This window comes from Lissotriton helveticus, chromosome 2_1 (genome assembly GCF_964261635.1).
Source record: "Lissotriton helveticus chromosome 2_1, aLisHel1.1, whole genome shotgun sequence".
Lineage (NCBI taxonomy): Eukaryota > Metazoa > Chordata > Amphibia > Caudata > Salamandridae > Lissotriton > Lissotriton helveticus.
In genome coordinates this window covers 1075648706-1075670517 of record NC_136059.1, presented here as the reverse complement: position 1 = coordinate 1075670517, position 21812 = coordinate 1075648706, and the positions used below count along the sequence as shown (strand labels likewise).

Below are 21812 nucleotides of genomic sequence, written 5' to 3'. Positions count from 1 at the left end.
CTACTGGTGTGTGTACTTGTGTGTGGAAGTGAATCTGAGGTCATGGCTGACACCAGCTCACCATACATGATTATTACTAAATTACATTTGATTCAAGCATTGCAGAGAAGGTTAAAAGATTCCACAAACCAGGTGGATTGGCAGTAACTTTGATGGACGAACAGTTGTTTTCCTTGCTAATTTTGATACAAATGTGAGTTTCAATGGCAAAAGAGCTTTGACCAAGATTTATTTGACACACAAGGAAGTGTTTGTATTGGGTTGGAGAGGCCAAAGACTCCTAAGGATAACCCCAATTTATGTGCACCTGATCCTGTACTGACTGTTACAGAAATGTTCTCAAGTTTGCAAATCATTAATTACTTCGCTGTAGTTTTCAAAGGAGGATTATATGAATCTGCATGGATTTAACCAGCACATTAATTTTAAAGTAAGGCACCACACCAGGAAGACAACAGCAGAGGGGCGTGCCTATCTGTGTATGCAAAGAGTTGTAAAACCTGCTTGAAGATTTGCAAATTGAAAAAATCCTCAAGGAGATCGAATATGCAGACTGGATTACCCTTTCAGTTTTTCCCAAAAAGAGCAATGGAAAACTGTGCCTCTGGGTAGATTTAAGATTACTGAATTCATGCATCATAGTGGATAAGTACCCATTACCCAAATCAGTGAAATCATATCAGTGTTGGATTGGGCTGTTGTGTTTTCGAGATTAGGCCTCTGTAGTGTATATCATCAAATCAAATTGATTGAGGACTATAGTGCTTTAAAAGATTTTGTGATGCTGTTTGTTTTTTCCAATACAAGAGGGAGCTGCTTGGCCTTGTCCCAGCGGCACCTGTCTTTCAATGTGAAAGACAGTGTATGTTACTTTCAAGAATATATTTTGGTTATCTCATACAACATAGAGGAGCATTATGATGCTCTGCAGGAAGTCTGTTTTGGATTTTGAAAGCAGTACTTATGTGCGGAGAAATGTAAATTGTTCAAGAGCCAGGTTGAATATCTGGGACATGTGATCACGTCCAAAGGAGTAGTTCCATAGGAATTCTTGATGAGATCTATTTACGAAGCCTTGCCATCTGACAATAGAGAAAAGTGTATGTAGTTTAATGGACTTTGGTTCACAGTATGGGAAATTCATTCAGAACGTTGCTACCGTCAAGGAAACTCATTCATAAGGGGAACTTTTTTTGTGGAAGCATGAGCAACAGGAAACCTTTGAGAGTTTAAAAGAAAACTGTTGGAGTCCCAACTGTATGTCCATTCTCCATTAGTAAACAGTCTGTTATTACTGTTGATGCCATTGTTTATGGCTTAGGAGTGATGTTGTGTCAAAGATCAGGAGGCGAGGAAAGGGATGGAGCATATGCATCTAGACTATTGAATGAAACAGAGAGACATCATGCAGTGATTAAGCAGACATTATTAGCAAGCATTTGGGCCAACAACGACTTTAGGAATTTTATATGGGGAAGCAATTTGCTTCTGCAGACCATAAACCAATATGTCCCCAAACGGTTGTTTGAACTCAACTGCACAGCTTATTAGACTTTCATCAAAGCTCCAGGAGTACGCTATTAACCTGATATTTGTTCCTGGATGCAGAAACCAACCTGCATTGCTTGTCCCGTCTTCAATGCCTGAGTATGGATGGATTGGAACATGGTGAGGAGGAGTTGGATAGGTTTGCAAGAAGGTGATTATTATACTGTGCAAGGGCAACAATTAACTTAAGAACAATGTCAGAGGATGCAAGTGCTGATGTTTTAAATATGTACATGTGAAGGATAGCTATCTGTTAGAAATATGAAAGGACCACTGTAGCCTTATGCACAGGTTACTCCTGAATTGTATGCCTGGCAAAAACTGGGGTATGACATTGCTAGGCCATTTACATTTTTTCACCACAAACATACACCAGGCTCAGTCCACATTGATTCCAATTCTAAGTAGCCTGAGCTAAAATTTGTAGAGTGAGGGATCCCATCTGATTCTCTTGGGTTCCTTATGGAAGTGTTTAATAGAGAAGGACTCTCAGAAACTATAGTAACTGATAGGGGGTGCAATTTACCTGGACGGAAATGTCAGAACTCCTTCTGATATGTAATATTATTCATGTGAGGACTGCCTTGTCTGACCCGCAATGCAATGGAGAAGAAGAGTGTTTTAACAAATGTCAGGGTTCACCTTGTGCTCCAATGTATTATTAGGGAAAGGTTATAGGAATACTGAATCTCACCAAATTCAATTATAGATGTTTGCCCTTCCAAATAAAGGCAGGGATTTATCCTCTAAAACTTGCCCCTAGTGGCTAAAAACTAAATATCCTCATGATTGGGCACATTAAAAAAGGCTGACTTACATGAAGTCAATAGAAGAGTGGAATAATGTCAGGCAAAATCCAACCACCAACATTTCTATGGGTGATGTACTTAGGATTCATGTACCAGGTTACAAAGAGAAAGGTGGGCAAAGTTTTCTAGAGCATTACTTGTGGTAAAGATCCCCAAAGGTACTGTCATTGCCCAGGATTGTTAATGGTGGAGGGTAAAAAGGCTGCAAAATGCTTTGGGCATGTTGTGCCTAGTTTTGCTAGCTTAACATTTGGAGATGAGATTGTTAGTTGATGCTCCCACCAGGATAAATGGCAAACGTTCACATAGCACTCGTTTGCCATCTAATTCTACAGATGAGAATATTCATGTCTGTATTGAAAAACAATTGTTTCCTTGTTCTTCAAATGGATACTAAACAGGGTATAACATTGTGGAACGGGATCAAGAACTGCGCCGGAACAAGGACAACCTTGTGCAGAATATTACATGAATAAATGTTGTATTCTGTTTCTTTCTGTCTCATTTCTTTATTATTGTTTTTGGGAGGGAGATGTGTTGTATTATACCACTGTATTCATTTGCCCTCCCCTTTCCCCCCTGAGTGGTAGGTCCCAGTTTGGAACATTACAGGAACTAGGGTGGTTAGTGGCAGAGAGATGGTTGATGCCGGTCTGTTGTTGATGCAGCTATTTCATGAAAAAACAATCTGAATTCTATACCTACCCATCCTTCGTTCTTCTTCTAAATGATTAGGGGCCATATGTATCAAAAGACACATTTGCGAATCTCAAATAGCGATTTTTAGAGAATCCCTATTTGAGAATCGCAATGCGCTATGTATGAAGGATTTGCAAATAATTTTGAGAATCCTACATATTCCTTAATTTCGAATCGCAAATTGCGATTCGCAATTAAGGAATACCTTCCAATTCATTCCTGTGGGCCTTGAAGCCTATAGGAATGAATGGGAAGACATTCTCAATTTGCGATTCTCAATTAGAGAATCGCAAATTGAGAATGTAATTTCAAGGGTGCCAGGGTGTCAAAAAGACACGCTGTTGCACCCCTGAAATGTACATGTGTGCAGATGTGGCACACATACATGCCCTAAGGGCATGTACGTGCGCCACATGGCAATTTGAAAAATGCCAAAAAGTGCATTTTTCAAAGAAATCCAACTTGAAGTTGGTAGTAATTTGCGATTTCTTAAGGCCAAATTGCACTTTTTCTGTGCTTCATACATTGCATTTAAGGAATCGCAATTTGGGATTCCTTAAATGCAATCGCAAAATAGAGAATCGCAAATTTAGTGATACTCTAATTTGCAATGCCCCTTTGGGATGACACATCCCAAAAAGCCTTTTCCCATTCGCAAACAGGCCGATTCTGAGAATCGGGCCGTTTGCGAACAGGAAAAGGGCTTGATACATATGCCCCTTTATCACTTAAAGAGTCATTCTTCTATGACTAGTTGAAGTAGGGCTTAGATAAATCTGCTCTCTTCAATGAGCTCTGTAAAGTAAAGAAATAAAAGTCACAGCTTCAACGTTTTTTTTTATTTTAATGTCTCCTATATGGCACTTTAGTTACAGTTCGCAGTTGTCCCAAAGAATTTAATTGATGACTCCCATCTGTACAGTTTTTTTTGTCAGCATTGTTACAGTAGGAAGTTTGTTGCTACGTTTGGTCATTAGGGACCCTTTCATAGCGGTAAGGAGGCTGCTATTGTGTGGTGACCAAATTTTCCACACATTTTTTATTTTTGCAGTTTTATACATGGCGAACAAGACCATGTAGGCATCAAAGTGCTTTACATGGTAGAGAGTACAAGTGTTGGGGGTGGTCATCACAGGAAATAGGAAAGTATGGAGGAGAAACGTTTCAATAGGAAAACCCACTATCGCACACCAACACTGAGATCATCCATTTTCTGTTACCTATGTGAACAATATAGCAGGAGTATGGAGGCTTCGGACATCTTCCTTTCCACGCAGCCAATAATTTCCAGAGACACATTGGTGTGCCAAGTAGGTACCACACAAGTGGATGGGAAAATGTGGCGCTTTGCCTGTTACAGCACCGGATTAGGCAGAGGCAGATATGTATTCCCTTACTGCAATACTTAAGTTGTGCAGGTGGTTGCAGGTAGTGGGCATCAGAATTGATTTTCTGAGATCAAGACTTGTATTTTACCATCAGAATTTGACTCACAACCAGGCAGAGAAAATCTGAAAAAGATAGAAAGGAGGAGGCGGATAAATACAGGGAAGCAGTGACAAATGAAGAAAGAAAGGGTAAATAATAATTCACAAAGGTAAAATGAGCAGAAAAGTATGGTTGGGTGGAGGCATAAGGCTGAAATTACGACTAGGCAGCCCTGCTTTTGGCAACTACTAGATAGGTCGACGCAGCTTATTTGACTTACATTCATTCAATATTTTTGCTCAGGCTTTTTAAAAGACAACACGTTATAAAACGTAAAAAATACTTTTTAGAAACCAATGTTGATAGAAAACACAGGAAATTTCTTCTTAAACAGGAACATATATTATCCCATTTGTTTGCTTGTTTTTTAGAAAGAAACATTTCTAATTTCTTTAATACGTCAACCGTGCCACTATTTTTAAGCACTGCATGATCACAGCATCCAATGGGTGAAAGAAAATCACACATCTCTACAAATACTGATATAAAAAGTCATTATTTAATGATATAGTGGTAAGTGCAGGTCCTGTAATGAAGACACCGTGACAGCAGATGAACTGTTTCCAAGGTGCGAAGATGCCTTATCAAAAAATCAACACATACTCATCGAATGCTCAGCCTCTGAACACATCCCTGCTAATTATGATGCGGTTATCTCTTAGCTGACTCTCCTCTTCTCAGCTGTCCTAGACTGTCACGGTCCTCGGCACTAATGCAATAAAGTCGATATCCTTGTAGACAAAATGGCGTGGCTCTTGAAGAAATAATACCGTCCACTAAAGCTATTTCTAAAATGCGAAATGAAGCGTAAATGGCAATAAACCATTTGGCCCTAATGCCCTAAATTCTCAAAACTCAATTGCGTAATTCGTAGTTTCAATTCAAAATAAAAAAAGTCTATGTTTTATTATTCAGTACTAGATGGCACAGCTGCATGAGCCGTCCATACGGTGGCTGTGTATCCCTTCCTTCCCATTCGAATGTTTTTCAATTGTTTCGCTTTCCACAAATGAAAGCGTGTTTCAACCCTTTAAAAAACTCACTGACAAGAGATGCTCATTTGAATATTTGCGATTCATAATGCGTGATCTTTTTTGCTTCAATTAGTGTTTATTGAACACAGCCGAGTTGTTCTGTAGTCATGATTCTCAGGTTCACTACCACACCTGAGTGCTGATTAACAAGTTTTAGAATTCTCAAAACTTTTCAGAATTTAGCACTGCTGATGATTCTTCATCCAGGTAAGATAGAGTTGACAACCTAGAGGTAAAATTTGAACGATATATTATCCATATTTCTTTTTTGGCATCTTATTGGTATTTATCCATATTTAATTTGTGCTTTGAGGATAAATGGAGCTGCAAAATGGTATATTTCCACATTTGTTTTAAGTCTTGAATGTGCACTCATGCATGGATGCCTATTTCAATTTAGCAAATTAAGCAGCCAGGCGTAACAAAACACTACACTCACAGATACATATTAGCATTATACTACAAATGTATGTTAACATATGACTGTATTTAAGGAAATCGCATCCGTTTTTTTAACTCTCCATGCTGTCTATCTGCTCAGCGGTTGCCTGGAAATCATGAAAGACAGCATGGAGAGTCTCTCACAACAAGCACCATTTTCAGTACTTTTCTGCTTTTTAAAATAAATACAGACAGGAAACACATTGTTTTCTGTGTGTACTTATCTGTAAAAATCAGTAAAAACGGAAAACAGGAAGCCTTAATCATAATAGCTTTTATTGCCTCCTTCTCCGGTATTAGAATCTTGGCTAGATCTACCAGTCCTGGGTGACCTAGTACTGTTTTAAGTGTTATATCAATAAAAGACAACCTCTTTGAACCGAGTTTTAGTGATCCTGCTGACTGATTTCGTAGCGTGCCCTGCATCGCAAAATGTGATCCAGCGCGTGCTACGAAATTCATTTTATTAATTAAATTGTTTACTTACCTCCAATTACCCATATGCCAGTTGTTATCACCCCCCCCACCCTGCCCCTCCCCCGCCCCGCCTCTCTGCCCCATCGCAACTCCCTCCACGGGCCGCGGCTGCTCATACTTCCCAGGAAATGTGGCGGACCCACACATCCCATTAGGATGCCCCCACCCACATTGACTGGCGCGTCCCGCATTTCTGACATTGCGGTGGGTGGTCCTGAAAGCACAGCCCGTCGCAATGCCATAAATGCAAGTTGTGCATTTGACAGTACAACATGACAGGCACCTCATGGTGCCTGCCACGTTGTGCTGTCAAATGCAGGGGGGTACCATAGGGACCCCCCATGTGCACCCCCCATCCCGTAGAATTTACATGCGGGTAGGGGAATATGTTGGGTGCCCGAGATACTAATGGGGCCCTTAGTGTCTGCGCAACCTCACTCCCTCCCCCATGGGTTGCCACAGAAACTTCCTTTGCCTTGAAAATTGTGACCATCTCTTTAATGGGATGACTGCCCACGTTACTGGAATATCTAAAAACCCAGTCACAGGCTCTTTTCATCTGCAGCCTGGCATTGAGTACATGATCTATCCAGTAGGTCTTAGAAGCAAACAGCACACCCAAATGGCAAAAGGACTTCACCTTTGCTATCTGGGCCCCATCAAGATAGAAAGATCTTACATTCTTAGGTGTTTTCCCACAGCTCATTATAAAAGCCTTGGACTTGTGAATTATTAATTTCCTGGAGGCCATGAAATCTGCAAAGGAATCCAATAATATTTGGAATATGACCGCGGTCCTTGAGATAAGTACCTCATCGCCTGCATAGAGAAATACAGGTATCAGGCGGCCATCAAACATCTGAGCATTTGCCTGCAAAGACCATAAGGTGTCATCGACCCCGTTTATAAATAAAGAAAATAAAGAGAGAGCCAATAAACATCCCTTGGATAACATGCCTTGCCTACTTCTAAAAGAGGGCGTTAATACCCCATTATGGCCAAATCACACTTTTGCTGAAAGTTTGTTATATAAGTGTGCACAGAAGCTAGCAACCTCTATAGGGGCCACATTAAACATCAGTATGTGCCATATAACTGAGTGGTCTACTAAGTCAAATGCACTAGAGAGTTCTGCGAAGCACAAACCGAGTGATCCTGCTTCGGCCCTCGTATACTTCCTAATCAGGAGTTCAAGGTTTAGGCATTGCTCCACGGTCCCAAATCCCTTCCTGAATCCATACTGAGCCTTAGACAATATAGAGTTAATAGTTGCCCAGTCCTCTAATCTCATTAAAACAAGCCTCCCCAGAGTTTTGCTGAGGAATCCAGGAGGGAAATAGGGCAATAGCATTTTGTATCTGCGTCATCACTTTTTTAAAATATAGGCACTATAACCAACTTAACCCAGGAGGAAGGGAAATTACACTTAACTGGTGCATTAAAAATGTGTGTGAGTACTAGGGCTCATTGTTTGCCCAGACCTAGAAAAACATTCACCGGTACCCCATCGGGTCGGGGGCTTTACCTTTTGCACACTTACCCAGTGCTTTCAGAACTGTAAATACCAGAAGCAAATTATTAAAAGAATTCTCATTAGAATTTGAAGAAACATATAAGAAAGGAATCGACTCCTTAATTTGTGCTTGGTCAAAACTCCCCTCCAAATGGTCAACCCAAGCCTGCAGGGTAACAAAGGATGTTAAGACTGGGCCAGAACTGGACTTCAAAAAGGGAGTATTTGTGGTACTCTAAAACAATGAGATTTGTTGGTTTCTGCTGCCTGTTCAAGGTTCAACCATGTCCTTTCCCTCAACTCTGCCTTCGTAGCAGTCAAGGTGTTATTATACTTTTTCCTTAGGTGCTTGACAAGGGTATAACTTCTTAGAGCCTGATGCAGGGCAGCCCTCAGCCAATTGAAGATCTGTGTGTACTCGTGATTGAACCATCCCTGTCTAGAGAGTTGCCCTGAGTTTGCCGGGCGCACCAGAAGAGAGTTGAGCCACAGTGATCTCCTCAAAAGCTGATACCAAAATGTCATCCCTCACATCTTTAGGAATCAGTCCTATGTTTGTGAGTTGATGGATATTGTTCCTATCTGATTTCTCCTTAACTCAATAATGTTTCAATTGACAATACATTAAGATCACGATTCAGTTGATCATTACATTACTGTGCTAATCAGGAGCGATTCACAAAAGCATTTAATTGTACAGGAAGTAAACCACTGGAGTACTCTTTTACACACTCTTACATGCCTTCGTGAATCAGCCCTGAAACGTGCATATTCCTATTAGTAAAATTGCAAAGAAGGAAAAGTCCTTTCAATTTTAACTAACTGGATGTGAATATCCGGCAAACATTCCCATTTTGGATGTTATGGGGCCAATTCAAAAATGCCATTAAGGGTACATAGAAAAGTGCTACAGGAGTACAGTTTTATTTCCTCCAAAATGCGTTTGTGAATCAACCTCATCATGTTGAAAGCACTGGCTGGCTTATTTATAAGAACGAATATTAGCTATCTGTCACACATCATCTTTACTGGTGATACACTTGTATGTAAAGATGAGGAGTTAGGCAAGTCTATGGTTATTTCATTTAATACTCTTTTAAATGTAACTGTTCATTTTTGAGGACGGATCCACGTGTGCCTCACTCCCATGCCTAGTACTTATACATTGTTTCCTTAATTACTTCAGAAGTTGACTTTCATGGTGTACAGAAATTATATTTTTTCATAATCTGATTAGCTACGATTCCATAATAGGTTGCATTTATTTAAATATTCTATAATTTCCCTCTTCAAAAATGTCTCTGTTCTGTCGAAAACCGTGGTTTGAAAAATGATGAACATTTCTGAAATAGATTGATAGAGATTGTGATACTATTTCCATCTATGCATCATGAGTATAAATGAGTATAAAGTAACTGGCTACCACTGTATCTCTCTGCTCAGAATTATTAAGGCTACTATGCAAAATCCTTCAAGAATATCATGAAACTCGCACCAATGTGTTTTTTTATGTATAATAAGTATTTCCTTTATGAAGATACCACTGTCTCTTATCTTTTGTATTGGTTATGCTTAGTGGAAAATTGTTTGGGGAAGAACATAGAATCGATATCAATATTTTAATGTGCACTTTTTCCTTTACCACTTTTGGACACCTACGTTTACATATCTTTGCGCAACCCTCCATCTAGCTTTTCAGCTTTCCCTGAAATTGTTACTCTTTTGAGTTACATTGATGATTGTCAGGTGGAGCATCGCATCCACGAGAATTGATAAATCTTTGGATTTTGAGGATTTAAACTCTGCATTGATTCAAAGTGCAATTTCAGGGTTGCGTTGCAAGGAAATACACTAAGACATATTGCTTGCCAAATATTGTCTGTATGCAGATTTCTCTGTGGCCTTATGGAAACCTGCTAATTTAAGAGATTTGGTGTGGAAAAAAAACGTGGGATTTTTTGTCTCGCAGGTATACCAGGAAGCGATTATGTTAATTCTAACTACATCGATGGATACAGGAAGCAAAATGCTTATGTTGCAACGCAAGGACCTCTCCCAGAAACCTTTGGGGATTTCTGGAGAATGATCTGGGAGCAGCGCAGTGCAACTGTTGTTATGATGACCAAATTGGAGGAACGGTCCAGGGTGAGTAAGCAATTTCCAGGCTTTCATAACATGGATGAGCCAAAAAAAAGCTGATCTATTATAATGTCTTTTTAAGAACAATGTGATTTATATTGTATTTTGCTAAAGGCATTTTTTCTTGATATTTGTAAACATATTGCTTGTTACAAAGGAAATAATTATATTGATTTCATTTATTAGAATGACAGAGGTAATCTGAAATTATAAATGACGCTGCTAAAAATAACACTTTACCTATGTTGAATATTCTTCAAATGTATTAGACGTATGATTTCTCCTAGATTTTTAGAATGTCTCCTCTCTTCCTTTTTAACTATTTTTTGTTGTACTTGTTTTATATTCTATACATGTTCTTCTTTTTTATATTCCTTTTACTCAGTTGCAGCCACGGCCGGTAGTAGGTGTAACTGCAGGGCGGTGACGTAGGGAGGGGGAGGGGCATGGTGGGGGGTAGTAATGTATGGATTACAGACTTTAACAGGTAAGTAAACATATAAATAAATAAAATGAATTTTGTTGTGTGCACTTCATCACCAAATGCGATGCAGTGCGCGCAACAAAGTTAGTTTTATTTATTTATATGTTTTCTTACCTGTTAAAGTCCGTAATCCATACATTACAACCCCCCACCCTGCCCCTCCCCCTCCCTACATCACCACCCTGCAGTTACACCTACTACTGGCCGTGGCTGCTCAGTTGTATTCTTTATTGTTTTTTCTCTTGTAACGCATTTCTTTTTTATGTTATTCCTTAGTTTCTTTCACTCTCTCACTTTTCATCTTTTCTTGCAGCCTTTAGCTGATAAAATATTGACATAATGTGGGGCCGTCCTGCAGAATGTGATAAGGGGCCCGAGCCTCCCATATCTCAGCCTAAGGATATTCCTTGTTCTTGGGCTGACTGGGTACCCCATTAGAAGGGTAAGGAGAACTTTGAAGGGTTGGGGGACCCATCTGCTCCGCAGGGGCTAAAAGGGTCAGCATTACACCCCTGTGATGAATAAAGGGAAGGGCTGATAGGGGGAAGGCAGTGGGCATGAATGGATAATGTACACACATTTCGAAATCTGCCACAGTTGGTAAGCTTTGCAACTCCATTATTTTTTTTAGAGTTTTATATAGTGTGAACTAGACCCAGGACATCGGGTAGCAGATTGCTTTACATGAGCACCAGTTTCGATACAGATGAACATATTCATTTTTGTTAGGCATGGCAGGGAGATTAAGTTATTTGCCCAGAATCACAGGATGTTGAGCGTCATTGCCGAGGCTCGAACCCAGTTCCCCAGGTCCGAGGTTGACCGCTCTAGCCGTAAGGCTACATCCTCTCCCCATTAATGCTTTCATGTATTTTGGAAGTGTTGCATGGAAGTGACATGCTCACCGAGCCCTCATTTAATCGACTGTTTTCCCTTTATGTAATATTTAAATTAACATATGGTTCTCAGTGTCGGAGACTAACTTGAATGCCAGATATTGTTCTCTTCAGAAATCAGTGTTTTTTTTTCCTTTAAATATCTTTATTGGTCTTTTTAATATTATTCCAATCCCTTACAATGCATGGCAAAGCAAAAATTGTGAAGAATACATACAATATATATCTGCCTTCAATCATCATCCAAACCTCATTATAAGAAAATAGCTGCTCCTACAACCACAGCACGATTTCACATGCACAATCTCATATTAGCTTATTTCTAATAAACAGTTTCCTATATATTGTTGCAACTGCCTCCCCACCACATATCGCAACAGTCTCCAATCGCCTACACTAGAACAAAGTTAAAAAGAGAACAAAGAGACATATTGCTAACTTTACATGCTAATATTACCCACAGTATTTAAGTCCTTTTTCGTCTAATGGATACAACATTATCAGATGTTGGAGATCCATACATGTGGCCTGTTCGATATTACAACGGAGCGGGCTTTGCCGAAGAGGAAAAGTGATGATGAATGATTATAACAACAGATACTTCAATAAAGCATATTTTATCTAAATTAAAGTACTAAACAACAACACTAAAGTGCTGCTATCTGGAGAACATATGTTAACTATTGCCTTACTGAGTGTGGGGCCGGTTATGGTATGAATCACTACTTGTAGACTCATTGGGACTCCACTCGGACTCATGTATTTATAAATAGTTTATCCATCATTTAGTACAGACATCACAGCTGATCATAATCCACACAGTGTGCGAAATTATTTTAAAAATCAGTATAAACATGCCTAGAAATCAAGAGTTTTCTTAAAAAATTGCAAAATAAAACATTTGCCGATGACTGTGCTGACTTTATAGTCGGACATATTCACATGTGTTCCTTGTCTAGACTGTAAAATTGCTGCTCTGTACACTGTAGACTCCACCAATCTGTTCATGGAAGCAGAAAATTCTGTCAAAAAGAGAAATCATAAGTGTTTTATTATAGCCAATTTGCTTCCTTGTGTGTAGCATTTGCCAAACAAAGCCAGCAGTGCAACAATTGGTTAACAAAACTGTGCAGCAGCCTGACTGTGAGAAGATTTAACCTTGAAACAGTGCAGTAGCTAAACACTCCGAAGATTTAGCCTCACTCTATGGAAACACACAATTAGCCATTCAGTGCCACTGATTAAAAAAAAAGGAAATACATTACAAGAGTAGAAATCTTTTGATTGTGGAAAATCACCTTCAGAATGAAGGTTCAGCATACACTTTATAAAAGGCTGTCATCACACTTTGTATCTCAAGTTCTCAGTGTTTGCATTAATCTCAATTATTTTTTTATGAAATGTATGGAGAACTATGGAGAATATTAGGTAATTTAATGAGGTGCCTATCCCTTAATCAGTAAAGCCATACTTTAGCTTGCCAGCCTCTTTGTAAATTAATTAATGTAAACATTTTAAAATAAATGGGACTTCACCCCTTTACAGCTTAGTCTAATGCACAGAAATACCTTCTTTTCTCATTCGTATACATCTGGTCTATCCTTATGTTTGTGAAACAGCACCAGTGTTCTTGTCATGTGTTCTTTTTTCTTTGTCCATCCACAAATTCCCTGGGATGGTAGAGGCTGCAAAAAGAAATGATAATTTATCCTCTTTATAATTTTTAAATCAATAGTGATATTTTTTCCCGCCAATATTCTTGTTTGACTCATGCTGTTTTACAAAATTTCATTATTGGGTGATGGAGCATCAAAGGTAGCTTGATCGTTGACAAAATATTATAGTTCATCTTAAGATTCTCACCCTCACTTTGGCGTTGAACAGTTGGAGCACATCTGTCACTACAACCTACACTAAGTGAGTGTATTGGTTGTTAGATAAACTGCACACATTTGTATTAGGTGAAGGTGTTTAAATAAATGGTAATTAATTATATTGTATGATGTCCCTGGCAGGGACTGTATCGCTTTTTAAACTATTGCTTATCAAACACACCACCCTAGTTGATAATCAAGCACACGCTCATTGGGTTTGCTGGCTCAGTCCAGAGCATACATCCACTTATAAATAAAAATACCACCTTTGCAATACTTCTGCAAACTCAGCAACATTTTGACTACCCTGCAAACTGCAAAGTTAATCTGCTACTCTGCTTTTTCATGCAAGAGGAGCTTATAATACTTAAGGGGTTTTCTGCAGGCACCAAAGTGGGTAGGTCCTTTAAGCAATTGTGTCTTACCATGTGTAGCATAATACAAATGGCCTGCTCATGATCTCCGCTGGCTCCTTATACATAAGCGTGCACACCTCAAACTCCTCACCCACACCTACACAGCATTCCACAACACAGGCCCTGCCTACTAGAACAGCCCTATTCACTTCCACCATCTTTTCAGACACCTCCGCTCTGCTTGTCTCTCACTAGCACATAACCCATGCAGACAGAAAAACGGGGCATGGGGCAGCGCCTTTTTCTACCTGGCCCCTAAAGCCTTTAAAGACCTCCTACAACAAATCAAAGGCTCTGCCTCTTTTCTTGACTTTCACAAGAAGCTGAAGACCTGGCTTTTAGAGTAAGCCCGCCAGGGCTGGCCTCAAACATCTGCTACCGAGCACGTGGATAGACTCATGGCTCATTAGCACACTCATAGCATAATATACCAACACCTATGCCAATGCTGCAGTCTTTCCCAGTGCACCTCCACCAGCATTAGATAGGGGTTCAGGACTCTAAAGAGGAAGTCCTTGTTGGTTGTGTCCATGGTATTTCTTTGCTGAAAGGTCACTGAGGAGGGCACATTATTATCTGGCCTTTCTCACGGTTAGCGCCTCTTTTGCAGGCCTTTTTGGCATTTTGTCTACACATGTAACATGGTGCAGCGGCAAAAGCGTTCCCTTGTTTACATGAGGTATCATCCCATGCAAATGAGGAAATGCCCACGTTGTCTTGCAAAGATGCTAACTTTGGTCTTGCACAATGAGTATTAGTGAAGCTTTCAACAGAAGATCTACAGACCACAGAAGAACTCAAATTGGGGGAAGCATGCATCAAAGGTCTCCTTTCTCCAACAGTTGATAGTCTTTATAAGCAGTAATACTATTAAGTGCAATCATTTTCTACTTGCAACAGGCAGATGAAGGCAGTGTATTTCCTTCCCAAGTCCTGAATCGTTTCTTTTCTGGCAGTGAAAATGGAGATGACCTGGCTTGTTTTGACACTTTATCCATGCAAGAAATGGATACAGAATACCACCCCAAGCCTCTTCCCTCCGCTCCCTCACATCATACTCTCCCTCACAGCAGAGGAACGCCCAAACAATTGAGTTTTTATAGGGATGGGGGCACTGTCACCAGCAGGTCACACAACTTAACACTGAATGTGATTGCCCCATCCAGTAAATCAGCGAGCTCAAGTTGGAAGCAGCTTGCATTAGTGAAATTTTTGTTACATGTTGCTGGTTTGGCATATTAGTTAATACTAAAAAAGACTAATAGCAGTTTGTAAAGTAAAGTAAAATGTCAAGGCGTTTTCAATTTAAACATTTACAATGTAATCATAAGTGCAATTAACTCATTTAAAACATCTGGAAAATCAAAAATGCCTAATGGCGGGTTCATTTAAAACAGGATCCCTCCTCCCTAATAGCACAACGTTCCTGTTAATGACAAATAGAAGACATTTTCAAGAGTAAATACTATATCATGATTCACATAGCGAAGAGTTTTACTCATTTAGATGCACTTGAAAAAAACAGCTGTACGGTGGATTTTTTTGTATTACTTAATGTAAGTGTAGCGTGGGAATGCGAGCATTTTGAGAAGTGTGCCCCTTGAAATTGTTATTAACGCCCCTAAACTCACCCTAAAAGTGCTCACAAGTGTTGCTCCATATAATGCAATGAATACCTGTTTTTTTTTTTTCAGAACGAAGAGGGAAAGAATATTCCTCTGGGGATATGTAGGAATGGTATTTCGTTCTGGTAAACAACAATTATTGAATGTGCAAAAGCATATTTCCGCGCCATTTACTCATACAGAATTATCCACCTGTTTGAAATTAAGCACATTTGAAAATGTACTATTTTCAGGTGTACTTCTGTAATTCTTTGTGATATCTCAAAAAGTGACGCATCTACTTTAGATGTAGGAGTATAGCTACTGGAGAATATATCCAGGTTCCAAAACCTAAACCTGTTTTTTATTTCTATTAATTAGCCCGCTAGAGTACGCTATGAATCCAAGAGGTGCCATTTTGATAAACTTTATTTATTTAAATGAATTGTAACCCCATACCATTGGGCATTTTCTGATGGTCCTGTTTACTTGCTTGTGGTCCTGGATCCATCTCTGCCACAGCTGGGAATGATTTACAAAATTGTGCAATTGACTATTACACTTGGTTGCCAGCACTTTAGTGTGACATCAGCCAGATGTGTGGAGAGTGCCCGTCAATGTGCCTCTCCACAATCACACTGGTAAGGAAGTTTACACTCGGAAATGGAAGAGATAATTATACTTGGCTTGGCTGGTTCCCTTGGGTGAGTTTAGTAGAGTGAGTCAGAGCGTTAAAAATAATGTTCCTTTGAGGGCAAATGCAAATATGCTCTTTATGAATATTCGAGAAAGCAGCTCTTTGTGGGTTTTGTGTACTTGAGGAGCATCAATATATACTTAATTTTCATATATATTTTTTTAGAATTCTTTTTATTAACAGACATCAGCTTATTGAATACCATACAGAGGAAATAATAAGTCAAGCAACAAGGAGACACTAGGTAAAATCAGTTCATGCAAAATGTCACTTGGAAGATCTAGGGTAAAGGGGGGTCATCACAACTGACAGTGAGGGGCGGCTGACATATGTTCCCATGATAGGAATTCCACAAGCCCCATATGCGGGTCCACTTCTTAGGGCAACCCCGGACCACATATAATTTTCATAATTTGAAGCAAAACCACATACCCGCACATCTCCAATGCTTAGTAAACTTTACTTATAGCCTGTTGCCCTATGTTATCTTATATTATATAGATTTGAGGTGCCATGATCTTGCCTGCCTCTTCCGGCTTATATTATATACATTCTGTACCATGTACCTTGTTAGTAGCCCTCAAGTTCAAATTCCTAAAATAAACATACATTTCCCCAAGTGTGCCTGGAGATTTTTGATAGTTGTGAGTGAGATACATGGGGAAAGAGGATTTCTCCCCTCACTCCTGAGGTTTTCCAATATTCTCATGAAGTATCAAGCAAAAACAACCCTTTTCATGAATGTAGAGCAAGGGGTCATAACCTGAAATTTTTATAGAAACCTAGGGACTCATTCCGATGTCGGTCCAACAAGCGTACAACTGACATCGAAGTGGAAGTGAAACCACCTGACTAGAAGTCGACAGTTCCACTCCCAATATTGCGATTTGACCGCAAGCACGGCGGTCAGAAATATGCCTTTTCCAATTGTAGCTTGTGGCACGCCCTGATAAAAGGCCTCAGCCCAAGCTGCAATTGGAAAAGGCATATTTTACAAATCCATGCCCTTGTGCCAGCGCCACGTGGGGCCTGGTAAACTGCGCATGGATGTGTGGGGGGCACCACATGTGCCCCCCAGGCCCCATAGGGATGGCCCAGGGGGGACAGGGGGCCTGCTAGGGGCCCCCAAAGTCCCTTTCTCTCTGCCATTTCATGGCTGTTGGACCGTCATAAAAATGCAGAGAGAAACGGGCATTGTAATCTCTACGATAGTGCAGCAGTAGGCTCCCACCCCTATTGCAGAGATTACTTTCCGTCAGAAAATCAGCGGTCGGTCTCGCTGCCCAGTGCCTCTGACCTCCGGATCAAAATCCTGCAGTAGACCGCTCATGTAGATGTCAGTGGGCCCGTTATTATTTGAGAAGAACTGTAGCACCGGGCTCAGTGCTGATTAACAATAAGGTAGTGCATAAACACTAGACACTTTATCACACAATATACAATATACCAACCAATTTAGAAAAATATTTTTGATTGTGATTGTGTTTTTTGTTGGTAAAAAAAGATATATATATAGATTCAAAGATGTCAGTGGGCCCGCCATCGATGGCCTGTCAGTAGCAGGTCCACTGACATAGGAATAAGCCTCATAGTGTCAGAATATTGCATTTTGTTACTACAATTTACCTAAAAGTTTGTTTAAAAAAGCTATAGGTTTTACAGGCAATTAAAACATGTAGCTATGTAATGGAACAAAACGTTCCTTTTTTCCATCCTATATATACAATCTTTCTCTTTCACCCAGCCCCATATATGTAGATACTAGTCATTGTCTATAACTGAAAATTTACACAGAAGGGTCAAAATGTGAAATCAAAAGCTTAAAAAGATATCACATTCGGGTCCCATAGCCGGAAAAGTTAACCCAACAATGAGACAAATCTCACAGGCTTTGGGGCTCATATGCTAAGTACTTTTGCGATCACCAACCTTTCTGTTTGTAAAATCACAGAGTTTGCAAGAGCAAAAGGACTTTTATATGTACAAATGCTGTTTTACAAGTTGGAAAATTCTTTCCGACTCTAAAATTACTTTTGCAATCCTTTAGAATTGCAAATAGAAGGGGGCATGATCGGGGCGCCTCTCTCCTATTTCTGATATGGCAAAGATTGGTTTACGACCATATTAGTATAGGTCAGTTCACCAAATGCTATTCCATTCTTAAAAAGTTAGCTCAAAAATTGTAAACACTTTTGAGTTTACCATTTACACTATCAGACAAAATTAAGTATATTTAAAGCTTTACCAAACGTGTACACTATCGGCCTTATTATTTATCTCTATACTCCAAACAGTGGTTCTTGAGCAATAATATCAAATTAAACTGAAAAAAGAGGGAAACAAACCCACCCACAAAGTGAAGAATAAAGAAAATAGAGAAAATTAAAAAAATATTCAGATGCATTTAATGAAATGAAATGAAAACACAAGGGCGCTCAAACAATTGTACTCACAATAACTACAAAAAACCAAACATATAGAATCAAAAAAACAATGGCGGAGACTAATAAACAAATTACAATATACACAATACACAGTGAAAAAATAATGTGATCTCTGATTTTAGGCCATGTACAAAGCGTCAACGGCGTTTCAACCCAAGATTTCTTTCTGGGTCATCATCTGGACAAATTAACTTGGAGAGCAGAAGCGACCACTTGATATAATTTCTGAACGGTCTTTTAACATGTAAAGGATTTCTTCAATTGTTGTACCGGATATATATGCAGAAGAATGTTGAATTCAATCTTCAATAAATAGCATGGACAAACCTGACCAGGCGGCGGACGGCAGCAGTTTTACGTTTATGAAATTATTTGGAATTTTTCGCCCCAGTGGTTTGTCCTTGCTATTTATTGAAGATTGAATTCAACATTCGTCTGCAAATTCTGTCTTGGAGATCTGCCAGTTTATGGCACTTCTATATCTTGCCAGGTTCCCTGTTGGCATACATTTGGTACAACAGTTGAAGAAATATTTTACATGTTAAAAGACCGTTCAGAAATTAAATTATATCAAGTGGTCGCTTCTGCTCTCCAAGTTAATTTGTCCTGAACAGGACCTGGAAAGAAATCTTGGGTTGAAATGCCGTTGACGCTTTGTACATGGCCTAAAATCAGAGATCACATTATTTTTTTACTGTGTATTGTGTATATTGGGATTTGTTTATTAGTCTCTGCCATAGTTTTTTTGATTCTATATGTTTGGTTTTTTTGTAGTTATTGTGAGTACAATTGTTTGAGTGCCCTTGTGTTTTCATTTCATTTCATTAAATGCATCTGAAGATTTATTTATGTTTTTGTTTTTTTGTGACATTGTGGTACTCATAGGCTTTATTACATTTTTTTAATTTTCTTTATTCTTCACTTTGTGGGTGGGTTTGTTTCCCTCTTTTTTCAGTTTAATTTTATATTATTGCTCAAGAACCACTGTTTGGAGTATAATATTTGTTGTCCTTGGTTCTTGTTCTAGGGTTGCCCTTGTGGCCAGTTACTTATTATGTATCTCGGCGGACAGTATCGGTTTGGGACCCGCCCGGACACGGCAGGCGTTTCTGCATACCTAATTAAAATGCGACCGCACATAGTGCAGTCGCAATTTCACTTTTTCCTATGGGAGCTTGTGCTGTAGCCTACAACTGGCCGTAGCACAAGCTCCTATAGAGAAATGGGAGTTTGTGTGAATCCCTGCACTGTGTGGCATTGAGTATGATGTAAAAATTGTCAACGTATACACATGGACAGGTCAGACTGTGATTTCAGCGGCCATCTTGTTCCTCTGAAGCCTTGTTGTGATAGTCTTGATTGCAATTACCAAGTCCAGTAGGCATTAGCAAAGCATATTGGACAGCATATGTAAGAAGCATGCATTGTGTATGGATTAAGAGGGAGAGAAGAAGTTTAAGTTTTTCCTTTTTTTGAATTGCATCATTACTTTCACATGGGCGATTTTCTTGGGCAGGTTGTGCCAGAGCTATGCAATTACCACAAAAAAGTGACGGTGTCCCCTTGGCTGGCAGGCAGTTCCAGGGGTGAACAGGCAAAGCTGTTCTTTAGAGGTTGCATATCAGGGTATATTGCATATTTTTATTTTGCAGTTGTATGGGAACTGTGCTTCAATGCATTTATACAGGAGGCAGAAAATCTTGAATATTATGCTGGCTTTTACTGGGCTTCAGAGCTGGATCCTGATATGGGCGAAGGTTGCTATCATTTTTAGATCACAGATTAGTCCACCTACCACGCTATACACTTTGTGTAGCATATTAATATTTTAGGCTGATGGCGCAATATCATTGATTACTATTACTAGGCAGTGATTTAACTAGAACTCCCAATATTGTACAGTGATGGTGAAGGTGCTAAAAAAGGGAGGATTTTGCTAAGGAGTTTGAGTCAGTGGAAGAATTCTTGGACCACTACACTTAGCTATGTATTGGGGGTGAGGTCAGGATTCCATTGCACACCTAACTTTACATTGAATGAGAATACACTCACCAATGCAGATGCACATTGTGCACAGCGTATCGACATTTTTGAGGAGTTGTGCTGGCTTTAGGGTCAGGATTTCTGTTTTTGACCCAATTAATTTGAAGTTATTTTGCATTATCCATTCCTTAAAGCATTTGAGGTCTTGGCAATTAGCTTCACATTAATTGGTCATGCTAAAGACTTTGAGGTATTGCATGTCATTGATATAGGAACTTACGTAGAGATGAGTTTTTCCATTGCCATCTTTCTGTGCACTCTTGAAAGAGTGATGTAAAATATGTGCTTTCTTGGTTTGATCACTGCTTGCAGACTGTGGAGGTGGATGTTGAGGTCTGCCATGCCAAATGAGTCTGCAAAGTGTAGTGGGACTACTCTGCTGACTGCCCCCTTCATCTGCTATAACAAAGGATTGTCCCCACATTCAACAGTGAGGTCTCACGGCAGTGTATGAGTTCAAAAATATATTAGCACATGTTGGGGATGCCATGATACTCAGTTGTTTGAGTTGGCTAGTGATTATTTGTCTGTAAGTTATATATAAACCTACTATAGCCTAGTTGATGTTATTGTATGCAACATCTACCTTAGGTTCTATTAGGTGAGATGTGACAAAGAAGTTTTGGGGGAACTTGGAACTCTGCCATTTAATAGCAGAAGAGGTGGAAGGGCAGGGGACACCACATCCTTTCCAGGTCAGCAGCCACTGATGAGTTGGGAACACAAAGTTGGGGTTACTGATGTGAAGTAGAGCATAATCTGAATGGGATTGCTCTGAGGTGTGGATGGTGGGGTAATGTGGATTCTTATATGATGTTAGTGTTAATAGATCTTCAGGTTTTCTGGGCTTTTTGATGAGCATGCTATCCAAGGAGTTTCTGAGTTTTGGGGATTTCGTTGAGGCTGTACACAGAGGATTATTGCACATTTTTGCGACCTTGCAAAGCTCCCTTTGGTTGTTTAGCAGCACTGATACCTTATTAGAGAAGTAGTTTAGTGAAGATTGTGTAGTGGTATTCTGCGCACCCTTGCATGAGGTATAGTCATGAATTTTGTTTGTGCCAGGCATTTTTTAGCTTGTGGTAACCTGATTTCTAGGTGATCTGCAAACCAAGGGTTTCCGTCTTCCTGTTCTTGTTTGCCTTTCATAGAGCCATACGTATTTCTACCATATGGGTGCTGCTCTCTGTGAGGGTGGAGAGTAGC

The 21812-nt window shown here is 39.6% G+C and overlaps 1 protein-coding gene across 17 annotated transcripts in view; it reads left to right on the top strand.

Annotated features, from left to right (window-relative positions):
• PTPRD (protein tyrosine phosphatase receptor type D) overlaps positions 1–21812 on the top strand; it is a 1484152-nt gene that overhangs the window by 1381028 nt on the left and 81312 nt on the right. For all 17 annotated transcript variants that reach the window (XM_078675875.1, XM_078675878.1, XM_078675877.1 and 14 more), the window contains one exon: positions 9979–10154. In XM_078675875.1, the coding sequence (XP_078532001.1) occupies positions 9979–10154 (176 nt within the window). The remainder of the gene's footprint in view (positions 1–9978; positions 10155–21812) is intronic.